We start from the raw sequence: 21,807 nt of genomic DNA, 5'->3' as shown, positions 1-21,807 counted from the left end.
TTTAAACAAAGTTTTCCTCGATTTTAATTATGTTGGTTATTGTGTTGCACCGATTCCTTAATTTTTTGAACTCTTACATTTTCTAATTCCAATTGTCGATACTAAAATGAGAGTAAGCCTAAAGGATAGTGGACATTGCATCTAAATGAAAGGAGTTGGGAAAATAGACTCTAGATCAAGAAAAATCCCTTGAAAATTGAAGCAGATTTGGATTACGAAAACCCAACTAATAGTCAATTAGGACATCCTTAACAATGTCTTTAACAACCCAACTAATAGACAATTAGGACATCCTTAACAATGTCTTTAACTGCGAGATGTTTAATTTAGGAGCATGATTTCATCCATTCAATTGATTTCCTATACATAAAGATATTTTGTTTTACCTAATGTTCAATTAGGACATCCTTAACAATGTTTTTAACGAGGAGACTTTTAATTTAGGAGCATGATTTAATCCATTCAATGGATTTCCTATACATAGAGATATTTTGTTTTAATTTTTATTTTAGTTGATTAGGGGGTTTCGGATCAAATACCAATATTTTAGAAACAAATATAATAAATTCAAGTGTGGTGCTTAGTGTACTGATCTGTTTTGGAAAGGGGTTAATAAAGATCGGCTAGGGTCAGCGTTGGGTCCAATAAAAACCCAGGCTCCTTCCTTTCCTTCGGCCAGGCTCCTTTCTCTCCTTCAGGTCTTACCCAGAGAAATCGGCCAGAAATTGTTCATCCATCTCCATTTCCCATTCATTCATTTCTTTCCTATTTATTCATTTGAAACGAAAATGATTTTTCAGGTTCTCCTTCCACCCGCTTGCTTACTTACGCAAGGTTGAAGCAAGATTATTGGCATGCGGGAATCTAACATGCACTTGCAAAAGTCGTCTCTGTCGATCATGCAGATGGTCATCCTGCCCTCAACCCACATAAACTTTTACTTTATATATATATGACTCTTTTTTAGGAGGGAGTTGTTTGGATGATTTTTTTTTTTTATTTTTTTTTTAGCTGTGGTTCACGGTCACTGAGTGGCCGCTACATCCACGGTAAATATCGGGGTAGTTCCACCCGAAGGGATCTGCCCATCGGCCAATCTTAACAGGCCTAACCCCGAGGGCGTCGAGGAGATTTGACCCCATGACCTCCCAACTGGGAAAGTGCTTAGCAACGGGAACTCGACCATTTGAGCTATCCCTTGGGGCGAGTTTTTTGGATGAACTTTTATTGAAAGGAAACTAATATTATCTATCAACTATTTTGATCTATTTTGAAGACCTAAGGAGCTTTTCAGAGAGTCTATTATGTTCAACAAAATCTTGTAAGTTATATACTACTATATGCATTTGTGATTTTAGTTGAATATGAAATTAGGATTTGATTGAATATTTGCTTTCCGTGAATGTTAGTATAGTCATTTTAATTCTATAATAAGACAAGGATTTGTGTTCATCTATTTATTTGTGTTTATATTATTTGTGTTGCTTAAATTGATTATCTTTCTAACTAATGTTTATACTTCAAATTGAGTTGTATTATCCTTGGTGTTGTAGATTAGTCGTATTTGTTTTAAAAATAGAATTTAGAACTAGCAAAAAAAAATATAAAATAACAAAACTATTATTTCTTTGATACTCTCTCATTTGAGTTTATTTCTTTAGGTAGCTTAGTTGAGCTCACATATTAGTCACAAGCACAAATTTCATCTAAAATTCCATTGAAATTTGTTTCAAATTCTTTATGGAATCACAAGAAATTCTTTTTTTTTTGAAGCAAGAGATGAACCTTCTATTGACTTATGAAAGAAACTAATTTACAAAAGTTACAACAAATGCTCAGAGGCACAAACACCCAAAAGGGAAGAGGGAGATTAACCCATAGTGCCCTAAAAAACTCCACGAAGATAAACTAAAACCAAAACCTAAATTTTCATGGAACCTCCAGCAAAAGCTTGGACCCCCCAATCCTCTCACAAGTCAACTGCCATTGACCTGTCTCCTTTTAATCTGACGGTCTGGAATCATATCGCGTGGAGCAATAGCCCGTGGAATACCCACTAAACTGCTCGACCATTTATAACCGTTGATCCTCCCTCTCCTAATCCAACAGTTAATGTCCATATCACTCAGCTTAAAATCCCGAGGAATACAGCGCAATGGGGGCGGTATTCTCTCTCCATTCCCCGCCACGTGTTGATCCCTGAGAGGCATCGCTAGCTTTTCATTAAAACCATTTTTGGGTTCAAGGGTGCCCAATAAGGGTGGTAAATCGTAAGCAGTTTTGACCTCCCGAACCCTCAAACCTGCTCGACCAACTACGGTCGTTGATTTGCCCCCTCCAGATCCGACAGTCAAAATCAAAATATCATAGCGAATAAGCCCGAGGTATACTGCGTGATGAGAGCGGTATTCTCTCTCCCTCCACTGCCATGCATTGATCACTGAGTGGCATCACATTCCTTTTAGGAAAACCACCTCTGGGTTATAGGGTGCCCGATGAGGGTGGTTTAACCCAAGCAGTTTTTTACTCCCGTATCCTTTTCCCCTGGCCCCCAATGCTTTGCTTGGTGAAGACACACCCGGAAGGGTCGCTTTATGCGTGGAATCCTGTTGCCGTTCTGCTCAGTATCCCATCTCCTTCCTTATATTCCTTTGAAGCGGACAGCCAATGGCCCACAGGGTTTCTCTATCCAGGTTCCTTGTATCACCCTGTCTAACATATATTTTGCTGAAATCCTCTGATATCCTCAAGTGCTCATCCTCTGGGAAACTTTCTGATGTGATCTTAAGCTTCATCGATGAATGGTGAAACACTGTCTCTTTGTATGTTCTGAGATTGTTGTTTGTCTTTGAGAGCCCGAGATGAGCATTCATCTCGTATCCTATCATCTGTTACCTTCTCCCACCAGCAACATATATCAGTTTGTTTGCTTCTAACCCCCTCATTAGCAATCCAGACCACTATTTGTTGGCTTCCCTACGAACATGCACAAACCTGAGAGTTCTTAGAATTCTCAGGTGTGATTGAATTCTGTGATAGATTTGCAGGAGCCGCCAGTGACCTGAGATTTTCTCAGGTGCTGATCCTGCGCCTATCCGCTTGACCGAATTAATGACTAATTCTGAGTCAGCCTCAATGATGACATTATGCATGTTGTGCTTGATCAGTATTTCCAAGCATAGTTCCATCACCATGAGTTCAGACACATTGTTGGTGGCTTTTCCTAGATAACTATAGAAAATTACATGTATGTTTCCCTCCTCATCTCTTAAGACTCCTCCATACCCTGCGTCACTAGGATTCCCTTTTGAGGCTCCATTTATGTTAAATTTTAAAAAACCTGGAGAAGGGGGTTGCCAGAACACCTTTCCTTCTGAGGTATGCTTGGTGATCTGAAGAGGACTCTCAGGGAGATGTGCTTATAACTCCAACTTTCTCAGGATGCTGACCTCTCTGTGTCCTATGAATTTTCCTGCAGAGAAATCCCCCAGGGTGCTGATAGTCTCCTTAATTTGTTTAAGGATTAGCTTTATGATGTTGCTCGTCGGGTCCATTTTTCTTTGAAAATCCTGTTGTTGCGCTCGTATCAAGAACCTAGGAGTCAAAGCCCAGACTGTGTTTATTGTCTCATTGTCCGAAAAAATTTCCCCCAATTTTTCAGCATAGCTATGATATCATTTTCGTGTCTGTCTGTTTGCTCGAATACTTCTCCAACCTAGTTCCAAAGAGCGTTAGTGAAGGAGCATGTATTGAGGAGATGATTTGTGGTTTCTTCCTATTTTCCACACAGGTGACATCTTGAGGGACCAACAAAGCCTCTCTTCCTCAAATTATCCCATGTTAGAATCTTGCCTTGTTGAACCAGCCACTTGAACAATTTGACCTTCATCCAATGAGGGTTATTCCAAAGATATTTCCAAGTCTTGTCAGTACTTGGAAAGTTAAGCCATGTGGCTATCCTTTTGGCTTCTTTAAGGTTGAAAAGACCCACCTTATACCTTTCCCATCTTAATTGATCATCTGAGGTTAAGGTTAAGATTTGCCTTTTTTCCAAAATATCTTTAAGGGCTTTAGCTTGAGCATTCAGCGTGTTCATCTCATTATAAGCTGGCAGTTTCCATATTCTCCATTTCCCATTGTTCCTTGACTGATCCCACTAGTCAGTCACCCTCCTTAATCCTTTGTTGATTGTATTTGCTTGAATGCTTGCTAATTCCTCACTGCTGAACTTGCCTTCCTGCTGCCAATTGTCCTCCCAGAACTAGGCCAAATTTCCGCTTTTGATCTCCCAGAAACTATGTTTTTGAACTAAGTCTCTGTTCTCCAAGGCTCTGTTCCAAACTTGTGAACCTTTTACTTGTCCTGTCATTCTTATAAGGTTCATTTCCTGCCAATTCATTTCATACTTTTATATCCATAGTTTTGCCAAGGGGGAACGTATTTCTTTTAGCCATCTCCACCAAACTTTGGCTCCCAGAACTTTGTTTAGAATTCTTGGGTCATGAAGACCCAAGCCACCATGAGATTTAGGTTTGCATATCCTATCCCAAGCCACTAGAGCCCATTTCTTTTTCTCTTCACCTTTCCCCCAGAGAAAGTCTCTTTGAATGCTTCTGATTTGAGTAATGACTCCTGTAGGTGTTGGAATGGCTGATAGGATGTAGATAGGGATGGTTTGGAGGATTGCTTAGTGAGAAGCAGCCTCCCTGCTAGATTTAAGACTCTTTTTGTCCACTTGCTGATTTTGTCTTTCAATTTATTTAAAATAGGCTCCCAGATGTCCTTGTGAGACGGTTTGTCGGTGAGGGGAACTCCCAGATACTTCGAGGGAAATGAATCTCTTTGAAAGCCTAAAATTCTGGAAATATTTCTTTGAATTGAAATATCAGTGTTGAAAAAGAAGATCTTTGATTTTGTAAGGCTTACCTCAGTGCCCGCTGCCATTGCAAACTCATACAAAATTTGTTTGAATGCATTGGCTTCCTTGACTATAGGTGTGCCTTGTAGCATAGTATCGTCCACAAATTGCCGATGTGTCACTGAGTTTCCACCTTGAGTGAGTCTTAGACCTTGGATTTTTCGTTCCTCCTTGGTGGCTGTGATCACTCTACCTAGCCCTTCCATCATTAGAATGAGAAAGAAAGGGAAAAGAGGATCACCTTGCCTGAGACCTCCTGTAGGTTTGAAGGTTCTGGAAGGAGAGCCATTGAGAAGAATAGAACAGCTAGCAGTGGTTACTAGAGCCATGACCCACCTTATCCAATTATAGTCAAAGCCATAAGGTTTTAGTACTACTCTTATGTAAGTCCAGCTAAGTTTATCATAAGCTTTCGCTATGTCCAACTGAATTATAATCTCTGCCTGCTTATTGGATTTGAGTGAATGAACCACTTCATGAGCTTGAATTATGTTGTCCAGAATTTGTCTTCCTTCCACGTATCCCGTTTGTTCCTCAGACACCAGGGTTGGGAGGAGGGGTTTGAGTCGGTTGGCAATTACTTTGGATATGATTTTGTACACCACATTGCATAATGCTATGGGTCTGAATCTGTCAGGAGAGCTGGCCTTTTCCTGTTTGGGGATTAAAGCAATGAAATATTCATTGAGCACACTTAAGATTGATTTAGATCTTCGCGAGTCTTCCACTACTTCCAGAATATCATGTTTTACAATCCTCCAGCATGTTTTGAAAAAGTCCACATTGAAGCCATCCGGGCCCGGAGATTTTCCATTATGAATTTCTGTGATAACTTCCTCAATCTCTTCCTCTGTTACTGGTCGATTGAGATTGTAATTGTCTTCTCTGGAGATCAGTTTAGGAATGTACTGAGTGAAACTACTCGTGAAATGTGATCTATCTACTGTGGTTTCTTCAGAAATTTCCTGAAAATGGTGGACTAAAACCTCTTCCATCTCCTTGTGAGTGTTTTTTCTATTCCATGATGATCTGTGAGTTTCACGATTCTGTTATGAGCTATGGTAGACTTGTGAAAGAATTTGGTGTTTCTCTCCCCTTCCTTAATCCATTGGACTCTTGATTTCTGTCTCCAGGATATTTCATGTTGTAGACATCTGTTTTCCCATTCATGCTGAAGTGAATCTACAAGCTCTTTCCTTTCCTTTGTGTAGCCTTCTGTGATGAGCATTTGGTTTATTTCCTTTAGTTTCTTTTCTACTTCTCCTTTAGCTTTGAAGATATTTCCAAATTCATTTTTATTCCACTATTTGAGTCTGCCTTTAATGTGTTTAAGCCTTTGATGTAGAAGGAACATCTTTGTGCCTTGTAAGTGTAGCTCTTCTTTCCACCATTTTTCAATGTGTGTGAGGAAAAATGAGTGTGTGAGCCAGACATTCTCAAACCTGAAGGGGTTGTTCCTTGGTTTACCGATTAGAGAAGCTTCCAATTGGATGGGCCAGTGGTCTGAACCTCCAAAATGTAGGATGAAAGTGGTCAGGCTACTCCCCGTGAGTAGAAGTTCCTCTGAGATGATAAATCTGTCTAATTTTGAGGGTACTTGTGTAAAGCCTCCTCTTTTGTTATTCCAAGTAAAAATTCCATTGTCAGTATCCATATCTACCAGTTTCATATTAGTGAGGAATTTCTAAAAGGCAATTGAATCCCTTCCAAGTGTCTTGGTTCCTCTTTTTTTTCCGTGAGCGATTTTATCATGTTAAAATCTCCCCCTAGAATCCAGGGTAAAGCTGGGTATCTCTTTTTCATTTCCTCCAGAGAAGTGAGGATCCTAAGTTTATCTTCCCATGGTTGAGAGCCATAAACATTGGTGATCATGTAACACTACCTGTCTCCCACGGGTTGGAGAATCAAAGAAAGGTGGTGTCTGGATGCCTCCGCATCATGCAAACCAAATTTTTGAGGATCCCGGAGAGTGAGAATGCCACCAGCAGAATCATTTTCCTTGACCTCAAGATATTCATATCTATTTAACCATTTGTTGTGTTTCTCTCTGACCTTCTCAACTGAGCATTTTGTTTCCTGTATGAACATTATATCAGGTTTTTCCTCTCTGATTCTATTGCTCATATTTCTTTGTTTTCTTCTTCTCCCTAATCCTCTAATGTTCCAGGTTGTGATTTTCATTGAGGGGGGATTGTGAAGGAGTAACTGGAAAGGTCTCTCATCCTTCTTGAGTCAATCATGAGTTTGCCACATTCTAGCAACAACTCTTTTTGTCTCTTTCTGCCTCTCTTCCCGCTTGGGTTTTTTGTCAATTTTCCTGTTATTAATCCCATTGAGGACACCCCTTTGTTTTCTTGGTTGTTGTGTCCTCTGTTGACTCCAATCGCTTTTTGGTGTGACTTGTTGAGGAATATCTGTTGTACTTTGTCAACCTCCTCCTACGATATGGCATTTATTCCCAGGCTGCCTTCGTGCTCTAGAAACTTCTCTAGTTCCAGGTTCTCCCTTTCCAGGATCTCTTGTAAGTCTTGGTCCTCCATGCCACTGTCACTTTGAGTCATATCCTGGTCCTTTTCTATTTCCACGGTACTCAAAGGCTCTGTTGTGGGTTCATTTTGTTCCTGTGTGAACTCTGAGCTAGTCTCTTTTCCTTTTCCCCTTGTTGCCTGATGCTCTATTTTCCTTTGAGTTCCCTCTTCTTCTTCACTTTCTTCTAAGATCTCAAACATATTATGACTTGTTGTTTTGTTATCATTAGGGTTATTTAGTGTCTTCCTTCCCCCTCCTTTCCCTTTTCCTCCCACTCTAGTAAAACCGGTCTGGTCTTTTCCTTTATTGGTGTTTTGGTGTTCATCCCTTTTATTTAGAGGAAAATCTCTGAATAGGTGTCCATGCTCATGACATTTGCGACATCTGAATGGTATATGCTCATAGTCTACTGCTTGAGCCCATTCTTCGTCATAGACTTCTAGAATGACCTCATCTGGAAGAGCTCCTAATAAGTCCATTTCAACACATATACGGGCATAGGAAGTATATTTTCCTCATAGTGTTGCCTCTGAAATCTTTAGAAAATGGCCTAGTTTGTTGCCTATAGCTTTTAAAGACTCTGGCATCCAATAATCTAAAGGTAAGGAGTAGAGTCTTATCCATACCGGTACCGATGTGAATGTTTCTCGCTCCGACACAAAGTTCATCTTCCACGGACACATATAGAGACCAGCCGCCACATAGAAGTATAGTCCTCTTTCAAAAATCCTATCTCTGTCCTCCAAGCTCGTAAACACTGTTGTAAAGAAACATTTAGATTCAAGATGTATATTAAGCTCCCCTTTTGGTTTCCAATTGTATTTTATCCAAGTGTATAGCGCTTTCTCTGCCAGCCAGATTCCCATAAACTTGCATATTATGGCATAGTTTGTCATTTGATCCCTGTGCTCTTGCAGGGCTAGATCATTCAGTATTACCGGCGGTTTGATGTTGGACTTTGGTTTACAGGGCCCCATCTTAGTCCTGTTCTTTGCTGCCTGACCTCTGTCTTCTGCTTTCTCCTCTTATCGGTCTTCCTCATGGGTCCCTTCCTCTACATGGGTTTTGCTGCCTTCTGCCTTCTGGGATTCAGGAATTTTTGTCTTTCTCCCCAAGGAGTTTGGAGGCTTATTCTTACTCCCTACTCCACCTCTGTTTGAAACCACATTACTGTAGGAGGGAGTGGAGCTCCCTCTTCCCTGCGCTTCCATGATTACCTGCTTGCCTTCGTCGCTTCTTTTGTTGAACCCTAGAACCAGTCGCTCATCCGGTTGTGATAAATGTTATAATTGTTCATGAAATCACAAGAAATTCAAAGAGGTTGTAATAAAAAATAAAATTACAAGTAAAACCTAAAGGCTAAAATCTACTTGATTTAAAAATAAAAATAAAAATCTAAGTTGTCTACACAAATGTCAAACTTAACAACCAAAAAAAGACCAATTAGCTTTGGGATGTTGGGAATCATTTTGTTAATTTGCATGTAACACTATTCTTTTAAATAATGTTTTTCATTTTTGTATTAATAATATTTTTCATTTATATATATTGTCTTTATCTTCACAATTTTGATATGTAACAAAAAAAATCTGACAAACACCAACGTAATAAAAAAACAAACTTAAATAAATTTATGTAGTAAATATTTAGGATAATTAAGTTAAAATAATAATATTAATATTAGTAATAAAATAATAACGTTACATAATAAAAAAAACAAACTTAAATAAATTTATGTAATAAATATTTAAAATAATTGACTTAAAATAATAATAATAATAATAGTAATAAAATAATAGCCCTAACATACTCGTGAGAGAGGTACACAAATTCACTCACAATAAGAATAGTGAGCATTAACACCCTCTCACTTATGGTCGCATCCTTATTTTTCATGTCTATCTTTTTTTATTGGCTCTCATGTCCCTATTCTTTCTAACCTTAAATGGTAGGGGTTCTTCTTTCTGACCTTAAATGGCAGGGGTTCTCTCTCTATTGGGTTTGATATTTATTGTAAGTTACTTAGAATAGGACAACCTGGTCATTGCCATCACACCAATTGAGTAAATATTTAATTAAAGTCTTGATTGGTGGATGAGTTTTAAAATATATATATATTTGTCTACAAAATATTATTTTGATTTTTTGATAAAAATAGTTTATATTGAAATTTAATGATTGTTTTTATATAGCCATAATTTATTTCTTCTACATCTTGGAAGGGTTTTTACTATATTTTCTAATTTAATTTGCCCAAAATGTAATAGGAATTTTTGGAATCACTAGTTTGAATTGTAAACCCTCAACAATCCTAATTACAACTCCATACATGTAATAATTATGTAATAAAAAACGATCCAAAAATTTTACCAAATTCTAATTAAAATTTTAATATATATATATATATATATATATATATATATATATAAACTAAAAATAATAATAATAACTTGTCATGACACATTATACATTGAATATTCATCCACTCTCTTCTCATAATACTCTTCACAAAAGTGCATACTTAAACCTAATAAAATTTAGTGATAAAGATAATATGCATCCAAATTAAATATAATATAATAACTATTTACAATTTTACTTATATATCATTCTTACATGCTTAAATCATCCATCCACTCTCCTTTAATAATAATGTAGCTTCAACTTTTAATAATAGTGCAACTTCAACTGCTCTTCGTCCATACACTCTCTTTTAATAATAGTGTAGCTTCAACTTTTAATAATAGTGCAACTTCAACTACTCTTCATCCATCCACTCTCTTTTAATAATAGTGTAGCTTCAACTTTTAATAATAGTGTAACTTCAACTACTTTTCAAAGATGTGATGCAATACTTTTCAAAGATGTGATGCAGTTTATGGAGGTAAGAGTTTTCTAGATAAAATTTAGTGATATAGATAATGTACACTGAAATTAAATATAATATAATAACCATTTACAATTTTACTTATTCATTGCACTATATCATTCTTATGTGTAACTCATCCATCCACTCTCTTTTAAAAATAATGCAACTCCAACTACTTTTAATCTATATTCATGGCTAAATCTTTATATTAAAAATTATTATTACTTTTTATTTAGAAAAGAAAATTAAAACTTTTTATTTAAAAAAGAAAATTAAAAATTTTTATTTAGAAAAGAAAATTAAAAATGATATTAACATATTATTAATATTTTTATTTGTTAATGTTACTTCTTAATTAGAAAGGAAAATTAAAAATGATATTAACCCATTATTAAAATTTTAATTAAAAATGATATTAACCCATTATTAAAATTTTTATTTTTAATTTGAAAATTTTATGAAAAAATTAATTTCATAAAATTAAATATATTTATAACACATCACTCATCACTATTAAAAATTATAATTTCCTGAAATTCTATATTTTCACATAAAAATAAAAACTACCCAATTTTATCGATCAATGTAAAACCTTCATCACATTGTCATTTTATAGTTTTATAAAAAGCTTATTTAAGTACAGTGGCATTTATAGTTTTACTAAAAGCTTATATAAGTACAGTGGCATTTATAGTTTTACTAAAAGCGTGTTTAAGTACAGTGGCAGGGTTTAGATGACTGAGGTTGGAATTTCCTAACAGACAGATGTGACACAATTGAAATCTCTTTTAAAAGATAATCATAAACTTTTGATTGAAATCTGTTTTAGAAGATAAGCATAAAATTTTGACCATGTTAGTAATAAATGTATGATAATTTTTTCTTTTTTATTTTAGGGTTTAAAGATTTAAATATAAATTCAGATAATTTTTTCTATTTTTGGGTTTAAATATTTAAATATAAATAAATTTATATATATTAATTTTAATTTTAATAAAATTTTGAAAATATTAAATAAAATAATTCATCTTAAAAGGAAAACAATATAATCAAAAATATTAAATATAAAGGGGTATCAGATTTAATGTTGGAACCATTAAAAAATATATATAAAATAAAAATTTATCAATAGTAAAAATTGAAATCTGTTCAAGTTTATTTTGTTATTTATAATAATGGTTTTCAAAAAAATATATAAAAATATTTATATTCATTCAACATTATAAGAATTACAACACTAATATTTTAAAAATACATTGAGTAGATATATATTATTAAGTTAATTTTAATATGGGGTTTTTTCGAGTCCTGGAGGAGGAAGGTGATCCCACGACGCGTGTTGAAGCTCTAAAGCGAGATGGATAGGGTTTACCTGGGCGCCCCCGTCACACTGCGCTGCGAAGAGACAGAGGCGACAGTGAATCCATGGAGGTTGAACGCCGGATCAACTCAGCGGAATACGCCGATATGGATCTGGTACTGCAGAGGTGGAGACCACAATCCCTCTGCAACGAATCGAGCCGCGGATGAACAATGCTTTGCTCACAGGTCATGGACGGATCCCCACTTTCTGATTAAGGGTTATTTTCATGATAAATCTTTTGCCCTTACTGTAACAGGTTACGGCCAGCATGATTTAGACCGCAAACGTTCAGATCTGCAGTCGTTAATGCAACCCTACCTTGATCCGCAGTCTCTAATTGCGATTAAGGGAGAGAACGAAGTGGATTGGCCCGAGATGACCGCGCGAGCAGGAGCCATAATGAATACGGACCCATTTCCAGTTGGAAGAAGCAGGAGCGGCTCAGATCTGATAACAGAGAGCCCTGGGGAGAAAAGAACTCGAACCTCCGGTCTTGAATCAAATAAGGCACGCTCAGAACCTAAGGCTATTGAATCTAAAAAATGGATGATAGGAGATGGAACAACGCCAGATCTGGAGAACAATCATAGGAATCAGGGCTTGATTAAGGCCGATCCATCAGATCTGAAACAAATATTTATCAGATTTGTAGAGGGCAAACACTGTTGTGTACAAATCAAGGAGGGGATGGATGTCCAGGAGTTAAAAAAGCAGATCCAGAACAAACTGGGAATTCCGACAGCATACCAAAGTCTCTTATTCTCAGGGTCTTGTATGCAGGACCAACACACTCTCCAGCATTACGGGGTTGTCAAAGATTCAACCATCATCCTCAATCTAAGACTCCGAGGCGGATGTAAAGGAACCAGCTCAAAAAATTCAGGCTCTTTTCGAGATGCAGATAAAGGAAAAGAACCAATGCAACACAGACCAGCATCCACACCAGAGCTTCCAGGACCCTACATTGTGGAACAGAAGCCAGAAGCACCTATACTTACTGTATCATTGCCGGAGGTAACATATCTATACTCAGATCTAACTCATAATGTTGTTATATGCAGATTTAACGGTTATTGGCCCAAAGCTGACGCACTGCACCAATGGATTTACACATCATGGACAACCAACTGTGAAATATACCTTTGCCCTAAAGGATTCTTCATAGTCAGATTTAGCACAGAGCTGGAACGAGACAATACCATTAATCAGGGGCCTTGGTTTTGGGGCAATGTTGGTCTCTTTCTCACACCCTGGTTCCCGGATTTCGATGCCAATACCATGGTAGTATCGACAATGCCAGTCTGGGTAAGGCTACACAACCTACCACTGCATTTCTGGCATCGAAAAGCTTTAACAGCCATTGGGAACTCCTTAGGAAAACATATCAAAATAGATGAGGAGAAAGCCAACCGGGGAATTTTCACATATGCCAGAATATGTGTAGAAGTGGACCTAAGTCAAGGACTCCCTGATCACATCACATTGAATTTTAATAATTCATTGTGGACGCAACAACCAGATTACGAGAACACAGCATTCAGATGTCGCAGCTGCTTGCAGACAGGGCACCTTCAAAATGCATGTCCACTGACTTGTAAGGAGCCTAAGGGGAACAAGAAACAACAGAAAAGGCCAAAAGGTTGGCAGCACACTGAACCACTGGAGGAGGAAGCACTAAACACGGAACCCACAGACATATATGGGAGACAGGAAAAAATGCAGGAAGAAAACACTGAAGGACCCAAACTAGAACCAAACAGCATGATACGGCAGCAAGAACCACAGCTGGAAATAAGCGGTGCCAAACGAGCACATAGTACCGAAGGATAGGACTCAGACAAAGAACAACCTGGGCACATAGAGGAAAACCAACTTGCCATAATTGTCCCCACTGCCAATGCTGGAGTCTGGCGAAAAGTGGAGAAGAAAAAAGGAAGGAAAATATAGGCCGGTAGATACAATTTTTTAAAAAAATTTGCTGTATTCCTGTCATCACGGGAATAGTCTTTATGTTCTATTTTCTGTTATGCTGCCTGTTATTACAGGAACAGCCATTCCTGTCATCACGGGAATAGTCTTTATGTTCTATTTTCTGTTATGCTGCCTGTTATTACAGGAACAGCCATTTGCATATGCTTCAAGCATCTACAAAATGTAATTTTATCAACATGAATAAAATTACGATTTTTTCCTAGGGGAAAAAAAGTTAATTTTAATATTTTAATTTTATTTTATTTTAATTTTTTATTGATTTATTAATATTATTTATTAAATTTAATAATTTAATATTTTTATTTTATTTTATTTTACATTTTTTATTAATTTATTAATATTATAATTTATGATGTTAAATGCTTTTTATTTTAAAACAATCTAATTTGTTCCAAATATAGTTGGTAAAATGTGTAAATTGGAAAACGCCACCTCCCCACCTTCCTATTAAAACCCTTAAACCCAAACATGATGCTAACCCCTTTTATTAAAATCTTTAACCATACAAACCGTTTTTAACTATGCAAACAGTTTTTAACCATGCAGACATTCAAACTGTTCAATCTCTATTTTGATAAATAACTCAGTTTTTAACCATGCAGACATTCCAACTGTTCAATCTCTATTTTGATAAAAACAGTTCAATCTCTATTTTGATAAATAACTCAGTTAATAAAGAACCCATTTTTTTATAAACAACTCATTTAATAAAGAACCCATTAAAAGAGCGAGTGAAGAGACATTCAAACTGTTGAATCTCTATTTCGATAAAGAACTCATTTGATAAAGGGCCCATTAAAGGAGAGAATGAAGAATAATTCCGGGAAGATAACTATTTTTTCTCATTAGCTAGGTAAGAGGTTTACTAGCAAAATTGGAAGGAACGCTTAATTACTTTTAGTATATGGTCGTTGCACAAAAAAACCCAAGGGGTTGAATAATCAGGCATGTCTGAGATAGGATCACACTGACGTGCAATTCTTTTTAAGTGGAAAAGATTATTGTGTCCAACAATCCTTCATGAGGTGACTAACATTTCCTTTCAAACGGAAAAGATTGTGTCCAGCAACTTTTCATAAGGTGACTAATTCAGTCCATTTGGGAGAACTTGCAACTTTTAAAGGTGACTAATTCAATCCATTTGGGAGAACTTGCAACTTTTAAATCAGAGCTGGTTGTCATGAAAGTGCTGGTTGCTATGTTTGCCCTCCTCGCGGGATAGGATGCAAGGAAAGCTTAATTACTTTTAAGATATGCACATTGCATAAAAACTAAGGGGATGAATTGTCAGGCCGGCAAGCATGCATGTCTGAGATATGATCACCGTGAAGTGCATTTCTTTTAAGTGGAAAAGGTTGTGTCCAGCAACCTTTCATGAGGTGACTAATTCAGTCCATTTGGGAGAACCTACAACTTTTAAATCAGAGCTGGTTGCCATGAAAGAGCTGGTTGATGCTTGCCCTCCTTGCTGGATGGGGTATATCTATGTTTGCTTGATGATGGACCTTCGTCATGCAGGATATCTTGATACAATATCCATTTAAAAATAAAGAATGGGAAAGAAAGAAATAGGTTTAGAAGATTTTATTGAAAAACTTGAAAGCTAACGAGATTCAACGTCTCAAAAAATTAGGGAGAAAAATGAGAAAGAGGGGGTTGAGAGAGAGAATTTTAACTATTATCAAACAAGTATCTACACACAGTTCATTTGCAATTATTACAGATGGGTATGCACATCATTCTTCCAACATACAGCACAATACATATGGTATTGGCCATATGAAATCAAAAAACATCTCTTCCAAATAATGCCAAGGATCTTAAGGATTCTATATTTGAACTCCCAAGCACAATCCCAGAGCGTGAAGAGACTTGCAAGAAAACAGAAAGTGGGAAAGCACAACCCTGATTGGGAACAGTAGAAGGTGAGGATATAAAAATTTTGAAATGAGGCTTGGTAATGAATATTGCAATTAATGCACATTAATAACCAAGAATCTGGCAAGTACAATGCCCCAAGCTACCTAAAAAATCTATACCGTTTGGAAGCTTCATTGTATGCCATCTGATATTTTGACTGGTCTTCCCATTCTTTACAGGAACAATCATGGCAAACAGTGCAGACCCCATAGTACCCACCAAGTAAATCTTTTCTTTGCTGCTTGACATTGTTAAAATCAATCTTGGATCCCAACCCAAAAGAAAATCTTCAGGCTGACACTTTACAGGCACCCAGCGATCATCTTCTGGAATATATTGTTTATAACCACTAAAATCAATAATATAGAGCTTACCATCCATAACAGTACTTGGCTTTCCCCATCCTTCCTGTAAGCCCGGCTTTATTTCGGACCATGTATCTGTAACGGGATCGTACATGCCCCCATTCATACGACCTCTAATGCTCTGTGGTCCTATTACACATAAATTCCCATCTACCACTGCTACATGTTTAAGAGGATTAGAAGGATTGTCAGCAATGGCACCTCCTGCACTTGCTGCATACCTCCATGTGTTTGTAATGGGATCATAAACTTCCAAGCAAGGGAGGGAATAGCATGTCATATGGCACATACCAGACCCTCCAACTACATACAGTTTGTTGTCAATTACTCCTACGAGGCAACCAAAACGAGGAGTTGACATGGATGCCATCCTTCTCCACTTGTTCTTCCTTGGATCATACATCCACACATCCCTGTAGATAATCGTCAGTGTTAGTGTGGAACAAAAATAGCAACCACATTGTATTATACAAAAGCCCCTAGTGACAAACATAACAAATGAATCCACACATGGTAACATTAAATAGCCTGAAGATAGGCAAGGAAATGGAAGAGGTGAAGTTAAATAACAGGCTTTGAAATGAGGACTTTCTCCCTGGTTGATTTAAAGATAGAAAGCATTGATCACTCAGATGACATTTTATTCACATTTAATAGATGATAAATGCACCTTCTAGAATTTAGATTACATTCCATACATTTGCAGTTTAATACAATGGCCATTCAGATCATTGGTTGAAACCATGCACCGACCAGAGGGTCTTTTTTTTATTGTTCTTTCCACCATGATTGTGATTTAAGGGGTCACCAAACGAGGCCTATCTCCCTTGTTGCTTTAAAGATGAAACACATTTACTACTCAAATGACATTTTTTTAACATGCAATAGAGGACAAACGCACTTTCCAGATTTTAAACTGCATTTGAAAATCATGCATTTGCAGTTTAATACAATGGTCATTCAAATAATTGATTGAAATTATCCACTGACTAGAGGGTCTTTTTATATTGCTCTTTCCACAATGATTGTGTTTCAGTAGGATATAAGAAGATAACCAGGTATAGATACATAAAGATGTTAGATTTAATCATATTTGAATGCTTTAAGAAAGTTACAATCAGGTCCAGGAAGTACCTTATTGCTGCTTTACCAAATGGAGCACCGCCAATCACATAAAGCTTTCCTTGCAAGACTGCTGATGCGGCACCCAAAATTACTTGCCCTCCAGTCAGAGCTCGATCATAGGGTATTGGAGGAAGTGCGTACCACCTATATCTCTGTGGATCTAGTGCATGCCACTGGCTGTAACCACCAATAAGTTGCCATCTCACTCTCTTACCTTGACTCCTCTCCTCCAAGTGCGGTGACGTTCCAATATGAAGATAAAGCCAGTCCTCAGAGCAGCCAAGCAGCTTCCGTTGCTCCAAGAACTCGCGGCTATCAATTGAATGGCGCCATGCTCTGGATACAGCACGAAGACTAGAATGATAGAAACGAGGAACCCTTGCTAGACATTGTAATCCTAAATCATTTGGCAATCCTGGAAAAATACTTAAGCCATTGCCTTCAAACTCTGAGTTGGACGTATTACAGAATTCGGTGCTCTTTGCCGGCAGCTCTTTCTGGGCACTCTTTCTCCACTGACCTACTTCAACCAATGCCTGATATCAGTAATCATGGAGAACAACAACATCAAGCAAAAGAAAAGTATGTTGATTTTATTTTACTACCCCCTAAACCCAATCCAAAGGCCCTTGAATTCTAAGAACATATTTACAAAACACCAGAGTTCAGTCATCTTTACTAAAGGGACCCAATGGAATTGTATCTTAGCCAAACACGACAAAATGCTCAGTGGCTGAGAAAGCATGGGTAAACTGAAATATTTGACCCTCAAAAACCAAAATCTAGCATGGAACATAGTTTGGTCTTCTTTCTTGAAAGAGCCTTGGAAATGAATTTAGGCTAATAAACTATACATATGATAAAAGATTCCAAAAACAAAGGCACAAAAGAGAGCTTCCTGGAAACCTATTTCGATCCACATAAACCAGGATTTACTTGGCTTAAGAGAAGTTGTTATAAGGTTTAATAGGAAAAACCTTCCTGGAAACCTGTTTGGCTCCACATAACCCAAGATTTAGCAAAGAGCACTAAATAAGATTTTATTTTATATATATATATATATATATAAAGAGAGAGAGAGTGTTCTTCCGGAAACCTATTTGGATCCACATAAACCAAGATCTAACAAAGAACAGTCTGCTCGGCGTGCATATTTCTGTCGACCAGCTCAGGTGAGAACTCGTCTCTGCCCTGCATTACATTTTTAGATTTGGTAAAGTAAAATGACCGCACTGCCTTTCAGGAACATGCATTATGATCACCCAGGTAGTTGACCGTATTGTAGTTCCCTTCAATTATTCCACAAGCATGCAAATGCATTCTAATTGAACACACTCAAAAAAATGTCGTACCACATAGAGCCTACTGGAAACCTATTTTACTCCAGCTAAACCAAGATCTAACAAAGAACAGTACGTTCAGTTAGCATATTTCTCTTGACCAGGTCAAGCGAGAACTCATCTTTGCCTTGCATTGCATTTTTGGATTGGGCAAAGTCAAATCATTTCCCTGCATTAGCTTTCAAGTACATGTATTATTATCCCCTGGGTAGTTGAGCTTACCGTAGTTCCTTTTAGGCATTCAACAAGCACAAAAAACATTTCATTAGCAAAACTTTGTGTTACGGTGAAATTTAACACCTGTTATAAGATGGTAAATATCCAATACTTTGCGACAAACTAAACTTTTTATTATGGGATGCGACTAAGGGACACCTGTTTACAAGGTTATTACCAACTATTTAAAAGTTAGAGTGGAGACGAACTGGAGGCATATATGAGTATGACTTGCCCTCTCATCAGGGCATACAGCAGGGTACTAATCAGCTTTTCCCATTCACACTCCGTCCCATTGGCACAAGATCCTTTCACCAACTATAAAGAAGTTAAGAGAGTGGAGACAAACTGGAGGCATATATAAGTATGACTTGCCCTCTCGTCAGGGCATACAGAGGGAGACTAATCAGATTTTACCATTCACATTATGTCCCATTGGGATGAGATCCTTTTGAAGGCGATGGTTTGAATAGAGCGCCCACTAGTCACAAGGAACATGTGTTATGATCGCCCAGGTAGTTGAGCTTACTCTAGTTCCTTTTAGGCGTTCCAAAAGCACAAAAGTGCATTTTATAAGAAGGCTCTGTTAGAAATGCCCACTCTTAAAAACACATAACATCTAACAGCGTTGAGGTGAGATTTAACACCTGTAATAAGAAGGCATATATTCAATTTTCTTTGAGAACAAATTAAACTTCTTATAATGGGATGGGACTAAGGCACGTCTGTTTACATGGTTGTTACCAACTATGAGAAACTTTGCCTCGAGTGGAGACGAGCTAGAGACATATGCAAGTATGACTTTCCCTCTCATCAGGGCATACAGAGGAGGACTACACAGATTTTACCATTCACAGTCTGTCATCTTGGCATATCAAGATCATTTTGATGAACTTGATTTAAATAGAGAGCTCACTAGTCACAACAACAAATCATAAAAAGATAGCCCATGACTATCTAAAATTTAAGAGCAACCACTCTGGACTTCCCAAATTACAGGTGGAACATGCATGCCTAATAGAGGTACTCAAGCCTCCCCGCTACGAAATTAAAGGAGGAACTCTAAATAGCAACCTATACAAAAAGTCATTAAAAATTCCCCCCAAAAAATGGAGCTTTCACCATCTTTCTTACAATAAAGATCAAAACCCTTCACAAGATTTGAACATCTACGGCAGAATGCAAGAATGGAACAGAAAATATGAAATACTAAAACCCCCGATCAGCATGTCCCATTACAGACTATAAATTCCAGCAACTCTCATTCACATAACTGATTTGCACAATGTACTAAACCTTAACTTAACAGACTGGTGGAACGGCCATCAAAATCCCAAAAAGGAGGTCCAGGGAATGAAATAACTAACTCACCTGGACTTACAGTCTTCAGTCTTCTGCGAAGCCGAAGCCGAAGCCGTTTTAAAGACTTTAGCCCATGGATTCTGGACCCAATACCGAGCAACTTGTTTTGAACCCGTGACTTGAGTGACGATTTTTGGCAGCATGAAACAACGATTCCCATTCTTAAAAAGGGTCAATTAAGGCTCAGCCTTCTGTGAACTAGCTTTCCTGGTTATCTGCTTTTATTAATACATTTCAAATGGGGTTGGTCAGTTACTTATTGGAGACTCAGTGGCCAGAAACCCATACCTCCATCGTTGGTTTCAAGAAGCAGGGATCAAAATTCTACGTCACTCACGGATTTCGCGCCGTCGGTAATAGACGGGGCCGAATGACGTGGCGTGTCATTACCGTCAACCGTCAATAGACGGAGAATGGTTGGTGACTTGGCCTTACGGACTACAATTTAACGTACATGTGTATGTTTTTCGCCATTTGCCTCTGTGGGAAAATGCCAAGTGTTTATGAAATATTTATGAATGGTTTAGGTTATCTAAAAGATATAGAAAGAATCAAATTATTTTAATGTAAAAAAATAGTTTATAGGATAGATTGCTTGTTCATCTGCTTGATGTATTTGATAATTTTTGTGTGAAGTTGTGAGTGTATCTGTATAACTTTTCCTATTATCTTTGAAAGCCTCACATTTTAATTATATTCAAATTATTTTATAATTATATTTTATGTTAGATCTAAGACTTTTGTGATCCATAATGTAGATAGATGTCTTTCAGATTAATCACATTATTAGGATTTGGTTTATGTTTCGAACCAACTAATGTGGTCCATCCTCAGGACAAGGTGAAGAATCAATCGATCTTAAGGAATAAATAGCATGGACTCATCATGACCTAGAATTAGCTGAAAATTAGTAGTTGGTAAATTAGTTAATAAGGTAAGTAAAATATTATTAAAAACTAGAGGTACAGAGTTATCTATAAAAATAATAATATATATTTAGTTAAAAACTAACTTTTAGGAATAAATATAAATATCAAATATTTTATATCAATATTTAATAATTAATTATTTAGAAATCCTAGTTAAGAAAAAATATTATTTTAATTTTAATAATTAATTAATAAGTTCAGTAAAATATTAAAATATTATATATAAATTATTTTGTTCCAATATTTTAATAATTAATTAATAAAGTACTATCTATTAAATTTTTTATCTATCTAGGAGCAAATAAGATATTTTATTTTAATGTGTTAATAACTAATTAGATATTATCAATTTATGAAATATTAATAGGGGCTAACTTATTCCAAACAAATAAAATAACCTAAGTTCAATGTAAAGAACTAGAGATATAGTTTAAGAAATGGTTCTATAAATAATAATAATATATAAAACAAAAAAGTAAATTAAATTATTATTTAAATATGAAGAGGTTAGTAGGCATATATATTAGTTTTATTCACTGACATATTTATAATATCGCAAAAAATTAATAGTAGAGAAAGACTTAACTCTTATAAATATTCAAAAAAAATGAAGGTCAAGAGGGAGGGGAACAAGATAATAGCAGATATCTAGGGGTAGCAAAAATAAGTATAATATAAAAAGGAGGAATCAAGAAAATGATTACTAAGTAAAACAAACGGAGTTAAAGAAGAAATAATGGTAAAAATTAAAATGGAAAAATCAGCAAGAAATAAAAAGTAAAAAGGAGAAGAAAGGGAGGTAGAATCAAGAAGTGAGAGTCGGAATCGAGGGCTTACTTAATTTCCAACCATCATCCCTCTTAGATAGCTAATCCTCGG

The 21,807-nt window shown here is 36.6% G+C and overlaps 1 protein-coding gene across 3 annotated transcripts; it reads right to left on the bottom strand.

Annotated features, from left to right (window-relative positions):
* Nucleotides 1–15,326: 15,326 nt before the first annotated feature.
* On the bottom strand, nucleotides 15,327–20,339 carry LOC149181012 (F-box/kelch-repeat protein At1g22040-like). Of its 3 annotated transcripts, none has more exons than XM_089416410.1 (3): nucleotides 20,009–20,339; nucleotides 17,091–17,604; nucleotides 15,327–16,369 (listed from the first exon to the last, which is right to left on the bottom strand). In XM_089416410.1, exons 1-3 carry the CDS (start codon nucleotides 20,157–20,159, stop codon nucleotides 15,655–15,657), a joined length of 1,380 nt encoding a protein of 459 aa, XP_089272536.1. In that variant the 5' UTR covers nucleotides 20,160–20,339; the 3' UTR covers nucleotides 15,327–15,654. The 3 variants fall into 3 exon arrangements, with proteins under 3 accessions (XP_089272536.1, XP_089272537.1, XP_089272539.1); XM_089416411.1 differs by having other exon boundaries at nucleotides 17,091–17,601; nucleotides 20,009–20,338; XM_089416413.1 differs by lacking the exon at nucleotides 20,009–20,339 and adding an exon at nucleotides 18,178–18,384 and having other exon boundaries at nucleotides 17,091–17,601.
* Between the last annotated feature and the right edge of the window lie 1,468 nt (nucleotides 20,340–21,807).

The sequence above is a fragment of the Pinus tabuliformis genome, chromosome 3_2 (assembly GCF_031772625.1).
Source record: "Pinus tabuliformis cultivar Carrire ecotype Pingquan chromosome 3_2, CPIR1, whole genome shotgun sequence".
NCBI classification, from domain to species: Eukaryota; Viridiplantae; Streptophyta; class Pinopsida; order Pinales; family Pinaceae; genus Pinus; species Pinus tabuliformis.
The sequence above is the reverse complement of the archived record's forward strand: the minus strand, read 5'-3'. Positions and strand labels throughout refer to the sequence as shown.